Consider the following 14,104-nt stretch of genomic DNA (forward strand, 5'->3'; position numbering starts at 1 on the left):
AACAGTCCAACTTCAGCGTGGCCCAAGTCTTGCTTCTTTGGCTCCCTCTCCTAGAAACCAGCCATGCCTTGGGGAAGGAGCTCCCCTCCCCACAGGAGACACAATCTGGGGTGCCTTCCCACTGCCCCTGCCTACCAGATCTGGAGATCTCAGTCCTGCCCGGCCCGAAGGACCTCTCGGTCATCACCGCTGCTGTGCCGTGACATGGCTCTGCAGAACGCCCTATACACCGGGGACCTGACAAGGCTACGGGACCTGTTCCCCCCTCACAGCACAGCTGACTTGCTGCTGGAGAGCCGGGCAGCTGAGCCTCGCTGGAGCAGCCACGAGAGGGGTGAGAGGCAGCTGGGGGTCGGGAGGCCTGAGGTGGGAGCTGGGCTGGCTGCCTTGGGAACAGAGGTCCCAAGAACTGAAGGCAAGCCCAAGTCCCTAGCTGCTGTTCCCCTACACCAAACCTTCCCAACAACCTAGCCTTTGGCCCAAGATAGAAATCATGTGGAGCCTAGAATAGCTCCTGCTTGGACATCGTGGCCAGGTCAGGCTCCAGCGAGTGACACAGGGCCTCTGCCTTCTCTGCCTGTGTCTCTCTCCCTTCGTCCTCTCTGCCTATAATCTTTTCTTCTTTCCTTCTGACACTATCCCCTTCCCCATATGTCATGAGTTGGTCCCCAGAGGAGTGCAGGGGCCAAAGAGAGCCTCAGGGTGACAGGCATACCCTCTGTGCCCGGCTGGTGGAAAAGCCTGACAGAGGGTCTGAGGAGCACCTTGAGCCTGGCCTGGGACCTATCATCACCCGCACGGCTTCGGGACCTGCCCTGGCCTTCTGGCAGGCAGTTCTGGCTGGGGATGTGGGCTCTGTCTCTCGAATCCTCGCGGACTCCAGCACTGGCCTGGCTCCTGATTCTGTCTTTGATACCAGCGACCCAGAGCGATGGAGAGATTTCCGCTTCAACATCCGTGCTCTGAGTATGGGATGTGGGGTGTGAAAGGGTCTGAGTGGGAGAGGGGAGGCTGCAGACCGAGCTCTGGGTTCCTTCATTCTCCCTCTGTCAGCCTCCTCCCCTTGACTGGCAGCTCTTTATCATCCATTAGGATCTGAGGCCTCTGTCTCTCCCTTCCTAGGACTCTGGTCTCTGACATACGAAGAGCAGCTGACCACTCCACTGCATGTGGCAGCCAGCCGTGGCCACACTGAAGTTCTTCGGTTGCTGCTGAGGCGTCGAGCAAGGCCGGACAGTGCTCCCGGGGGCCGCACTGCCCTACACGAGGCCTGTGCTGCAGGTCACACTGCCTGTGTTCATGTGCTGTTGGTGGCAGGAGCAGATCCCAACCTCCCCGATCAGGATGGGAAACGCCCTTTGCACCTCTGCCGGGGGCCCGGGATCCTTGAGTGAGTGACCTCTCATCCTGGACTCACTCTCAAGGGGACAAGGGCTGGTAGTATTGCTATGTAGTTGTTCCTGAGATATCCATCCATTGGTCTCACTCGAGAAACTGCAGCAACTTCAATCTGAGATGGTTTTTCTGCTCCTCTGGGGGAGAGTGGAGAGCTGGGGCAGGCACCCAGCCTCATGGCCTTCACTGAGGCCTCTGGCCAGCTCCAAAGTGGAAAAGACAGTATTGCTGTGAAGTTTTAATGTTTTCTGCGCTCCTCTGATGTTCCGGGCATTGTGCTAAGCATGGGCCTACCCTCAGAGAGCTTGGTGTTCTATAGCCCCAACAGACTGTACAGGACTTGAGGAAGTCCCAGTGGGCAGACTGGATTCCAATATCACCAGGCCTGGCTGGCTCGTAAGACCAGCATCTTGAGAGATGGGGACAGGAGGGTTAGGAGTTTGCAGTTACCCGTGGCCGCATACTGAAGGGGAAAAGGACTAGGTTCAAGGGCTGGGACTATGGCTTGGTGGGAGTGCTTGCATAGTCTTCTCAGCGTCCCGGGTCCCATCCCAAGCACAACAGAATAGTAAACTTTAGCTCATAAGACACTGACACATGCAAGTGTGTCTGTGATTCATCTTTTATAGGGAAATATTCCTTTGCTTTGACCTACGTAATTGTGACATGTGATTCAGGAGAGATGAGACCACACTTACCACTGTGTAGTCAGCATGGAATCTGAGCAGAAGGGGCCTGGGAAACCCACGAAGTCGAGCCCTCCCTCCACCCCTGCATGCCTTGCAGAAAGGGGCAAGTCATCCGTTCTTGAGTCCCCTCCTAAGGACCTGGTCCCCTTGTTAAACTCACTCACCTCCAGAGGATTTCATGGGGTTAGTCACATTACGGTTGAGATGTTCTGTGCCACCTCAGTCTGGTGAAAATCTAAAGCGAATCGGGGAGGAGTAGCATACACCTGTGATCCTAGCATAGGCAGGTGCAGGCACGAGGATCCAGGTTCAAGGTCATCCCTGGCTTTTTAGGACAGTGTAGGCTTCATAGCAAGTTTCAGGTCAGATCATGTCTCAAAGAACCAGAGACAGAGAGAAAGAGTGAACCATGCATGTAATTTAAAGTTTCCTCAAAGCCCCCCCCCCCAAAAAAAAAAAACCCATGTAATTTCAATTAATACATAGAATACAAAAGTTTCCATGCCGGGCATGGTGGAATGACATGGGTACAGGAAAGCAAAGAAGGGTGCTTCGGGAAAGCAGCCAGCGCTCGCTTTGCTAGGCCCCGTCAGCTGCATCTCTGACTAGAGTCTAAACCTTTGCAAGATCCTCAGTTCTTGCAGTCTTGGTGTCCTCTGGGATGTGAGAGTAATGAGAGTCCCAGGGACTGAAGCCGGGCCGTCAGCAGAACATGGTAACTGCTTGTGACTCGTCCTCTCACGGGGATGTAGGGGATGATCCTGCAGGAGGAACTCAGGGCTGTGGGGTTTTGTTTTTTGGGGGTTTTAATTTATTCTGTTTTATGTGTGTGAATGTTCTTCCTGCATAACATGTGTATGTCTCGTATATACCTAAGGAGGTCAGAATCTCCTAGATTCTCCTAGATCTAGGATCTCCTAGAACTGGAGTTTGGATGGTTGTAAGCCACTATAGGGGTGCTGGGAATTGAACCTGGGTCCTCAAGAGGAGCAGCCAGTGCTCCTAACTGCTGAGCAATCTCTCCAGCACTCGGTTTGTTTTTAAAGCTGCTATGTTGGGGCTGAAGAGGTAGCTCAGCAGGTAAGAGCAAGTACCACTCTTTCAGAGACCTGAGTTCAGTTCCCAGCACCCTCATCAAGCAGCTCATGACTGCCTATAACTCCAGCTTCAGGGAATCTAATGCTTTTGAGTTCTCTCTCTCTCTCTCTCTCATTAAAAATAACAAAAAGAAATCTTTTAAAACAAAACCCAGAGAGGTGTCCCATGGTCTCTAATGGCTGGTGCCTGTAATCCTAGAACTTTGGAGTCAAGAGGATCATTTGAATTCACTAGTCAGAGAGCAAGTATAGGGCCTCCGCTGTGGGTTCTGCCTCACGTTCTGAGAAAGCCTGGATGGAAGGAGGGTGTAGAACCACGAGGTTCCCCAGAGCTCCCCGGGGTGTTAGCTGTGCTCAGACCAGCAGAAAAGCAGGGTTGCTGCCCATTTTCCTCACCTACCATCTCTCCCTGATCAGGTGTGTGGAGTTGCTCCTGAAGTTTGGGGCGCAAGTGGATGGTCGGACTGAGGATGAAGAAGAGACCCCTTTACACACAGCTGCCCGGCTGGGCCACGTGGAACTAGCAGACCTGCTGCTGAGATGGGGCGCCTGTCCTGACGCCCGCAACGCTGAAGGCTGGACCCCACTGCTGGCTGCCTGCGACGCCCGCGGTCCATCCCCCACGGAGGCCCAGGCCGCCGCCGCCCGCTGTTTTCAGCTGTGCCGCCTGCTGATCTCAGTTGGGGCAGACGCGGACGCGGCCAACCAGGACCAGCAGCGGCCCTTGCACCTGGCCTGCCGCCACGGCCATACAGCTGTTGTGGAGCTGCTCCTGTCCCGAGGCGTCAGCGCTAATGCCATGGATTATGGGGGTCACATGCCTCTGCACTGTGCTCTGCAAGGTCCGGCTACAGCCCTGGCCCACAGCCCCGAGCACACGGTGCGAGCTCTGCTCAACCATGGTGCTGTCCGGGTCTGGCCAGGGGCGCTCCCCAAGGTACAGGGGATGTGGGGCTGGAGGCAGGGGGGAAGGCCATTACCTGGGTCAGGTTTGCTTCTCAAAGCAACTTGGAGCAAGCTGAACAGATAGATGAGTTTCTTCTTTCATACAACAAGTAAGCGAAAGCTTAAAAATAAGGAAAGAGACGCAGCAACAGGTGCGTGCAAACAGGTGTGCGTGTGGGTACACACGTGTGTGCACTTGAAGAAGGTAGACGGAGGGCAGTGGGACAGTTACAAAGGATCAGGAAGACAGAAGAAGCAGGACCGCTGAGGGCAGCAGTGAGGGCTTAGGGGCCTTCTTCAGGCCCTGAGCTGAGGAAGATAGTTTGAAGACATCTGCCATGGCAGCAGAATCAGTGGAGCGAGTTGTGCCCTGGGCGTGGGCAAGCCTCCCCGAGGGCAGAGCTTGAATCTGCTCCACAAGGCTCCAGACCCTTGAGCATTGGGGAAGGAACATAACCCTGCCTTCTGAAAGTTTAGGGCCCCCTCCTAAACACACACCCTGCTAGCTGTCACTACACTTTGAAAAAGCTTTTCCCTGTCATCTTCCAGTTTCAATCATGAAGCGAGTTCTACTTGAGATGCGGGGCTGGGGTGTCCTGAGAAGGGGCTCTGTCCCATGCTAAGTTGAGCTACGTTACAACACGAGACAGCTGGGCCTGGAGTGGAGACAGTTTTTCTCCAAGGGGAATAAAGCTAAACTGGCCTTTTGGGAGGGTGGCGGTGGCTGTGGGCAGGTCCCTGCTAACCCTACCCCGCTCCCCCAAGCCATCACCGCTGTCCTTGCTTTTCCCCTTTGCTCATAAACCTAGCAGCATCTGTCTGGATTCCTAAGCAAGACCAAATAATTAAACAGCCCGAGAGTTCGGCAGATTGGTCTCCCCTTTGGGAAAATACAAGAAAATCAACAATTAACACTAATTAATCTCCTATTAACACCAGATAATTAGGAGACGAGCAATTCCCTGTAATCTGACTGCGGTTCTGACAGCTAATGATTTCCCCGCCAGGCAGGGCCAGGAAGAGGACCTGGTACAGTAGATAGACATCTCCAGACCCCTCCCTCCTCTGCCCCCAGCCTACTCTGGCCCTTAGCTGTCCTGGAAGGGGACAGAATAAAGGACACCATTTGTCTCTTTCTCACAGTCTGCAGCCCCTGTAGCCTTGGCTAGGATCCCAACTCTCCCAGCAAGGGTGACTCTGAGACTCATGTATGGGGCCTGTCAGCTTCAGCAGCTCTCCAGAAGCCTGATGCTGAAGAGACCTGGATTGGGCGGGGTCCCACTTCGACACTCGTTCCTGTGGGTGTAAGGGAGTCGCTGAAAGTCTTTGGCTCCTGAGTTCCCAGCATGGCATATAGCGTCTGCTGAAAAAGTGGGAAGCTGTAGTGTCACAGAGAGAGTCAGTGCCCATGAGGCCTTGTGCGCCACCAGCAGGATACAAGCCTGGTGACCATGGAAAGAATAGGCTCTGTTGGCAGTGGTGGCCCACGCCTTTAATCTCAGCACCCAGGAGGCAGAGGCAGGTGGATCTCTGGAGTTCCAGGCCAGCCTGGTCTAGAGAATGAGTTCCAGGACAGCCAGGGCTACACAAGAAACTGTCTGGAGAGAGAGTGGAAAGAGAGAGGAAGAGAGGGAAGGAGGAAGGGAAAGGGAGGGAGAGAGAGAGGAGAGAGAAGACAGAGTAGGCTCTGCCAGACACCTGTATGTGCCTGTTGCTTAACCTTCCTGGGCCTGCTCCCTTGTCTGTAAAACAGGGTTCTCTACATTCTAGGGTTAGTGTAGGTGTAACTTAGGACGGGGTGTGGCCTACGTATGATGCTCAGGGCGCCTTGGCTAGTGTTGTCGGGTGAAGTTGATGCAATGAGAATGCTCTTGCCAGGCATACCAATAGAAGGAGTGATCAGGCCAAAGAGAGGGCAAAGCTAGCTGGCACAGCCTCGGTGAGGGCTGGGGGACTGCCTGGGCTTCCTGGAGGCAGGACTTGGCATAGGGACTTCGAGAGAGGGAGGGAACAGAGCAGGCATTCCAGCAGAGATGTAACGCAACGCCTGGGGCAGACTGAGCTGAGACAGTTCTGATAAGCACTTCTCAGGGACAGGACAAGAAATGGAGGCGTCGAGCACATAAAATGCTGGCTCCAGGAGCCCCTGTGCCCAAACGAGGTCCTTCCACCTGCTCCACTGCCCACTGGCACTATCCTGGGAAGCAAGTTCCTGGCGCATGTGCTGATGCCTATGATGGAGTAGGTGCAGGTTATGTGTGGAAATGCTCCCTGGGGAGACAGCACACTGCAGTTTCACTGCCTCTGAATGCTGGGATTAAAGGGCCTGTGCCACCATACCTGAGTTTTGGTTTTTTTTGTTTTTTTTTTTTTTTGTTTTTTTTAACATACAATATTTTTAGTCGTGTGGGTATTTTGCCTTCAGGTATATGGCTGAAGCAGGAATATGGTGCCTTCAGGTATATGGTGTCTACAGAAGCCAGGAGAGGGCGTTGGATTCCTTGGAACCATAGTTGTAATGGTTGTGAGCTGTCATGTAGATGCTTGGTCCTCCTCAAGACCAGCGAGTACCTCTAACCACTGAGGCATCTTTGCAGTCAGGGCTTTTGTTTTTATGAGAAGGGTCTCATAAAGGTCTCATGTAGCCTAGACAGGCTTCCAACTCTCTCTGTAGCCAAAGATGACCTTGAACTTCCGATCTTCTGCGTCTAGCCCCACCTCCATGCTAGGAAGTCCGGTCTGCACCCCACACCAAGTTTATATGGCACTTACCGCGGAGTCAGAGGCTTTGTGTATGCAAGACAAGCTCTGAGCTGTCTCGAGCCCCAGCTCTGATGTTTTCAATCTGCTCAGGAGCCCACTTCCCGGCCAAGGACTAATCTTTAGCCATCAGGAAAATCCAGGACAGAGCCCTGGAGAGGCGTGGGAGAGGAGGATGGTGTGGTGATTAGAAGCAGGGTGCCAGTGTGCCGGGTACGCCCGCTAAAACTGCAACCTGGCTAAGGTTCTTAACCTCTTTGTGCCTCAGTTTCCCTCGCTTAGAAATTGGGGACAATAGCAGCCCATCTCTGATCGAGATAAGGATTAAGGGTTGGTGCCTGCAAATTGCTGGGAAAAGAATCTGGTGAACACAAGCCGTGGTGAACACAAGAACCACAGTTGTTGATTTCCTGGTGCTGCTCCAAGCAAGTACCCCACACTGGGCCATGGGGTACCCCACTTACCGCCATGGAAGCCCTCTGCTCCCAGGTTTGGCCCCTGGAGCTTGAAACAGAGGTGCTGACAAGGCTTTTTCCACCAGCCTTGGTGATTCCTTAGTATTCCTTGGCTTGTGCCCATATCACTCTGATATTCTCATTGGGACACCTTTGTGATGGGCTCTGAACTTGGGATACAACTAAGGATGACCTTGAACTTTTGATCTTCCTCTTTTCACCTCTCAGTTACTGGGACTGCAGGTATTACATACACGGTTTATATGGTACTGGGGGTTGAGCCAGGGTCTCATGAACACTAGGCAAACTACTAAACTCTATCCAAGCCCTGTTATTCAGGTAAGAATAACTGCCGTCTTGGATCGAGACCATCCTAACGACTATCAGCTTGACTGAATCTGCAAAAGTCCTGTTTCCAAACTGAGCATGTGCAAATCTGTGATTCCAGCATTCCAGAATGACAGGTCTGCCACACTGGGTGGCTCACAGCAGCCTGTAACTCCAGCTCCACGGACTCTGACCCCCTGCTTCTGGCCTCTGCAGGCACCCACAAACCAGCACCCACACACACAGACACGTAGACACGTAATTTAAAAATATTTTGCAGTGCATGGTGGCACACATCTTTAAGTCCAGTGCTTGGGAGGCAAAGTCAGGTGGTTCTCTGCGCGCTTGAGCCCGTCTTGATACATTTGTGGAGAGGGGCTAGAGAGATGGCTTGGCAGTTTCAAGGTCTTGCCACTCCTCCTTGGGCCTCTGGCATCCAGAAGAGCATGGCATTGTGGGTGTTGCGACTCAACCATCTCACAACCAACCCTCATTCCAGTTCCAGGGACTCTAACGCTCTCATCTGACCTCCACGGCACTGCACATATGTGGTACACAGCCATACATAGAGGCAAAACAAGCAAATTAAAAAAGAAAAAAGAATCAAGTAAATTAAGCCTTATTTTCAAATGAGGTCACACACAAATCAGGTGTTAAGAACTACAGACTCTCTGGGGACCCTACAGCTGCTGTTCTCATCATCCAGTCATCCACGTGGCCTGACAGGGTCCCCTGTCTCTTGCTCTTGCAGGTGTTGGATCGCTGGTGCACGTCCCCGCGGACCATCGAGGTCCTGATGAACACCTACTGTGTGGTGCAGCTTCCTGAGGAGGCCAAGGGCTTGGTACCATCTGAAATTCTACAGGTCAGCATCCAGGACCATGAACACATCACTCAGCTTGGCCCTGAGAGACATGATTCCCTAAGGGGCTGCCTTGTCAGGCCTCTCTAGAAATTACCCAGCAGCCCACTCGTATCTAGAGAAATATACCTTCTGGAGTGAATTCTGGCAGTTTCTATGAGGCTCCCAGTGGTCGCCGTGAGTCATGGGTACCAGTTTTCCAAGGCTGTCCTCACTGAGTCCCTCCTCCTGTCTGCAGAAACACCATCACTTCTACTCTTCCCTCTTTGCCTTGGTGAGGCAGCCCCGCTCGCTGCAGCATCTCTGCCGATGTGCCCTCCGAGCTCACCTGGAGGACTGCCTGCCTCTTGCTCTGCCGCGGCTTCCCCTGCCGTCCCGCCTGCTCCGCTTTCTGCAGCTGGACTTTGAGGACGTGCTCTACTAGGTGAGCCCTGGCTGCTGGGGACAGCCCTGGCTGCCGGGGACAGTTGCTGTGCTTGGGGGGCAGGAGACAAGAGGAAGGTCTGGCCTGAACCAGCTGCTTCCAAGGCCACTGCAGTTGTCTGATGCCCCGGCTCTCTTTCCAGGTGTGCACTGCCTCGAGAACAAAGCAGGCTCCCCAAGGGCGCCTCTGTGCAGCACGTGACTGAAGAGAGGCCATCCTGCCAGCACAAGCCGGGAGTGGATGCCTTGACCCACACTTGAGGGAAGAGGCCAGGTCAGCAGCCAGCTGAGACTGATGGAGAGAGAGCAACTGTGCAAACCTGTATGCACACTGGAAATCTCTAGGCTGAAGCCGAAACAGTGGTGCAGGGGTTATCTTAGCCCTTGGAAGGTAGAGGCAGGAGGGTGGAGAGTGACCACACGGCACTGTGGTGAGACTTTCTCTTAACAAAACAAAAAAGCAAAACGAAACCAAAGCTCTAAAGGTTGTGTGATTTGGTACCGTTGCCAAGCCGCCTCCGCCATCCTTGAGGCGACTTTCTCACATAGAATCAGGATGGGTTTGCCCTGTGCAAGCTAGCTTACCTCTCCCTTCAGTAACCACCAGCGGGTCTCAGGCCAACCTGCTCCTCTCCTCACAGGCAGAGGTAAATGGCCTCCAGAGTGAGAGCTTGTCAGAAGAGGTGGCCTGAAGGGTAGGCAAGGCAGGTGTGTGACAGGAAGCTGCTGGCCGGGGGCTGGAGATGAGAGGTGCTGGGAAAGGGCTCGTGTATGTGGGAGACAGAGCAGCCATGGCTTGGGTAAGCACCAGGGGTCCGGGTGTAGAGAAATAACCATGCTTACCCACTGCCCGCCCAACTCTGTAGGTCCAGGGGCACGACTGGTTTCTGTGCTTTTTAACCTGCTTTATTTATTTATTTTTTTTACATAAGGATGTTTTACCTGAATATATGTGTGTTCAGAATGTATATTCCTGTAGCCCCTGGAGGCCAGAAGAGGGAGTCAAATCCCCTGGAACTAGAGTTACAGATGGTTGGGCACTGCCATGTGGGTGCTGGGGACTGAACCTAGGTCCTTGGAAAGAGCATCCAGTGCTCTTAACTGCTGAAGCATCTCTTCCGCCCCTTTAACCCACTTCTTTAAACGCAGTTTTGTCATGGAAGAGTGTGAGCTGTCACCAGATCTGGGGTCTATCTTCAACTCTGCCATCAGCCTGTTGTGGAACAAAAGCCTCTGAGGTTTCCACATCTGTAAGAGGGCAGAGTGGAGTGCCACCGCCCGCCCTGCAGTGCCAGGTTGTTTGAAGCCAGGGGCGGAGCAACCTAAATACACAGCGCTGAGCGAGTATGCTGTTGTCTGTGATGGCAAGAGCCACTGGACAGAGTTCCCAGGCTTCAGAACACTTTTCCAGCCTGAGCTTCAGGTGCTATCCCGTGGCTTGAGGACTGGAGAGCGGCCTTTGGTACGACCAGAGGGTCCAGGGTTTGTCTATAGCCTTAGCCATGGAAAAGCCAGACTATCTGGTCCCAGCAGGCCTGCACCTCCCAAGGTGGAGGTCAGAAGACGATTTCCAGGTTTTGACGGGGCCCCATTGCAGAAAGTCCTTCTCCAACCGGAGTGGGTCTCTCTGGAGATGCTATCTTATCCCTGAGGTGAGGGGTTCTGGAGGATGTCACAAGTTCATTTATTTGTCCATAATTGCTGTGCCTCCTGCGTTTTAAGCTGAGCAAGCACAAGGCTGCAGGGGATGCTAGGGCCAGCCTTCTATCCCCCCTACTCTGCTGGAAAACACTAGGCAAACAAGAAAAAGTTGCACACAGTAATAAGTATAGACAGAAGCAGACAGCGATGAGACAGCAATGGGGAGTTGTTTTGGATTCTTTGAGGAAGTCTCAGCATTAACCTGACATCTGAATGACAAGGAGGAGCCAGCGTGTAAGTAGAATGTGGGGGAAAGCAGAGAAGTCCCTGGGCCCGTGTTTCTCAGGCTGCCCGGCTAAGAGTAGCTGGCTTGAGGAAGGGGTTGCACGGAGAATCCAAGCTGGAGCGGTTTGCAGCCACTGTGGGATGTGAGGGAGATGACAGTGGCCTAGCTTTGGAATCTTGTGGGTGGTGGATGGAGAGTGCTTGCTGATGGGCTGCGTGTGGCAGTCACCCAGCATGCCTCAGGGGTTTTGTTTTGTTTTGGCTTGAACAACTAGGTGGGTGGAAATACTAAGGTAAGGGATTTGGTGGGGTCTGTGTTAGCCGGAGTAACCTGTTAGACATCTCAGAGAAGACATGCTTACAAAGGCCAGATGGACCGACGGACTGGAAGTGCATGAGTTTAAGAGCCTGTTCCAAGGGGACCTTGTTGCCCTGGACACAACTTTTCAGGCACCCTGTTAATGGGTTCCGGATGAGGTTCTGTTTAATCCCTTCCACACGGTTCGTTTTGTGCTTCCTAACTGCCGGGGTTAAGGCAGTAAGTGTAAGTCTGTGAGACATGGCCCTGCCCTCAGAGAAGCCACGCAGTCATCACGAAGCACACGTGAGCTAGTTAGAATACAAAGAGCGAGGTGTGAGGGTGAGAGTGGTCTGGGCGACACTGGGTGTGGGGCTCCTTTTCAAGCGGCTGAGAAGGGAAGACAAAAAAGGAGGTCCGGAGGAGTTGGTTCGGTTCGAAGAGGCTGTACCTAACTTCACGCCTTGCCCCTTAAGGAAGCAGCATTAGGAAGACCCTTTCTGAGGTTTAGACATCCAGACACTTGCAAGCCAGGGAGCTTCCTCCCCAGCCTCCTGGCTGATGGTCCCGCGGGCCCAGAACCTCTCCCTGGTAATTGCTTTCCGTAATGTGTTTGCTCCAAACCAATTTCACGCCTCCGTGAGGACTCCGCCCTGCACTGGAGGCGCAGACCTCCCCACTACCAACCTATCCGCCTGTGAACGGGTGGCCTCACACGTACCACACACATTCGACACAGCAGATAGCCAGAGTTCGAGAACCTTGCCGCCATAAAGGTGCAATGCCTACATGCATGCGCACTAGACTTCAAGATACTCGTGTACAACCCTCGCTCCGAACCCCGCACTCACAGTGGATCAAGAAGCCATCGGGTCTCTTGGCTGGTTCCAGTTCCCTTGCCCTCGGCGCCTGTCCTGACCAACGCCAGGGGGCGCTGCGGCACGCCGTGCCTCCCTCGAGTAACTGTAGTTGCGTTCTAGTGCCACCAGAGGGTACTCGCGGACAGACGCGGACGAGGCCCACAGTGGGAGGATACTCCGCCTCAGTGAGTCAGATATGGACCTGTTGGCTTTGGCTTTAGAGCACTTTGCTCATTCCTTGTGTCTAGGTGCAACGCCAGCATGTGAAGGAGAGGCCAGAAGATGAGGCCTGACATAGGACCAAGCAAAAAAGGTAGATCAAATGATTCATCCAAGTGTAGGGGGAATCTGAATTTGAGTCCAGTCTGGTCTACTGGTCTACATAGCAAGAACTAGGCCAGCCAGGCCACAAGGTGAGGTCCTGTTTAAAACAAACAAACAAACAAACATATAAATAAGTAATCACATTTGAGACTCTATTTCCAAAAAAGAAATGAAAACTGAAAAACATAAATTGCTGTGCAGGAACATTCCCCAAACCATGAGAGGAGGCCACCACAGGGACATCAGAAGAGAGATTCGGATTCCTCGAAACTGATGCTACAAGAAGTTGAGAGCCACCATGTGGGTGACGGGAACAGAACCCGTGTCCTCTGGAAGAGCAGCCAGTGCTCTTTAAGGCTGGACCACCTCTCAAGCACCTTGGCTCCATTTTCGGAAAGGCCAGGTGCTAGATGGTCAGAGGTTCAGCAGCAAAGACCCCATCTTTCTGCTGGCGAAGAGCCAGCTCTTCGGTGGTGTTGGGTTTGACGGCAGCAGCCTTGGTCCTGAAGTGCTGCTGACTGAGTCCCTTCTGATAGAGCAGGTATAGTCTTCCTTTGCAGAACGCTCATAGGAGGAGACAGCCTCACACGCATGTAACTGTTGCTTTTTAACTAGTCAGAGTAGATCATTCTCTCTCTCTCTCTCTCTCTCTCTCTCTCTCTCTCAAACTCAGAGAAGTCAAATCGAAGGCCATGGCCACACAGCTTGGGAGAGCCAGATCTTGCTTCCAAGTCTTTTTGAAAGTCCCCAGCAAAGCCCCCCTCCCTTACTGTGTAGTCGCAGCTTCACCCTGAATAAAAGGGACAGAAAGCAGACTGCAGCAGTCACCCTTAAACAGGTGATACTAGCTACTGAACATCAAAGACGGAGGCGGTCACTCTTCATGACCCCAGCGGGGCAAGGTATAAATGGGTTGCGGAGTTCAGTATCTGGCACGTACGCCCAGTCAACACAAGGCCCCTGAGCTCCCACTTGCCTCTTCCTTTCCGAGCGGGCTGCTCCCTGAGATTTACTGGTACCGAAATATAAAACTGCACCTCTCTGCCAGCTTGAGTAGGGAGTCTACTGCTCTGAGTACAAGTGCCAGACAATAAGCTCTTGGCTTGAGGTGGGTGACATACATTTTTGAGCTCAGAAGGTCTTTCCTCTTGAGTCCCTGAGGGCGCACAGTCTGTTCTGTGCCACAGAGAAATGCAGGCTTGTGTAAGTGTGCATTTACTATCAGAACTTCGGGACAGAGATGGTGTAGCATGTGTCCTTTTGGGCTTTGGAAATTTTGTTCCCTGTGATGTTATTACCTATGCAAAAAAATGAATGCAATTACTTTTAAAAATGGCTCTTCTCCGTGTGTTATTTGATTGGTGCGGAAGCTGTTCATACAGCTTTAATTGCAGTAATTGTAGCTCAAAGTTCCCTCCATAATTCATCAAGTCAATAAGCCTCTATTATGTATCCAGCACCATAAAGCCATCAAACCAAGCACTTGACCTCTTCCTCCTTAAGGACAATACACTTTTGAAATCTGGTCTTCATTATCAGTACTGCGGAGGGCTTGGTGAACTTCACAAAGGTTGCTCGGAAGACCATCTTTATTACATTCTAGTTCTTTATTGTGTGTTGGGGGACCTAAGCTAAAGCACCTTTCTCTCTCTCTCTCTCTCTCTCTCTCAGATGGTGTCTTTTCCCCAGTCTTTTCATTGAGTGAATATAGTCCCCAAAGTGTATCAGGAGTACACAGAAATG

At 52.7% G+C, this 14,104-nt stretch overlaps 1 protein-coding gene across 2 annotated transcripts; it reads left to right on the top strand.

The window, feature by feature from the left end:
* Positions 1-3: 3 nt before the first annotated feature.
* On the top strand, positions 4-8,955 carry Asb10 (ankyrin repeat and SOCS box containing 10). 2 transcript variants are annotated; one of them, XM_021659354.1, is made up of 5 exons: positions 4-334; positions 1,123-1,390; positions 3,599-4,118; positions 8,420-8,533; positions 8,769-8,955. In XM_021659354.1, the coding sequence occupies exons 1-5, from the start codon at positions 64-66 to the stop codon at positions 8,952-8,954; spliced, it is 1,359 nt and encodes a 452-aa protein (XP_021515029.1). In that variant the 5' UTR covers positions 4-63; the 3' UTR covers position 8,955. The 2 variants fall into 2 exon arrangements, with proteins under 2 accessions (XP_021515029.1, XP_021515028.1); XM_021659353.2 differs by lacking the exon at positions 4-334 and adding an exon at positions 540-966.
* Positions 8,956-14,104: the final 5,149 nt, after the last annotated feature.

The sequence above is a fragment of the Meriones unguiculatus genome, chromosome 21 (genome assembly GCF_030254825.1).
Source record: "Meriones unguiculatus strain TT.TT164.6M chromosome 21, Bangor_MerUng_6.1, whole genome shotgun sequence".
Taxonomy (NCBI): domain Eukaryota; kingdom Metazoa; phylum Chordata; class Mammalia; order Rodentia; family Muridae; genus Meriones; species Meriones unguiculatus.

Excerpts from the sequence above, each read along its gene's own strand:
- Asb10 (XM_021659353.2), top strand. The coding sequence starts at position 657 with ATGAGTTGGTCCCCAGAGGAGTGCAGGGGCCAAAGAGAGCCTCAGGGT. Across the intron at positions 967-1,122 it reads CTTCAACATCCGTGCTCTGA|GACTCTGGTCTCTGACATAC; the intron begins GTATGGGATGTG and ends CTCCCTTCCTAG. Across the intron at positions 1,391-3,598 it reads CGGGGGCCCGGGATCCTTGA|GTGTGTGGAGTTGCTCCTGA; the intron begins GTGAGTGACCTC and ends CTCCCTGATCAG.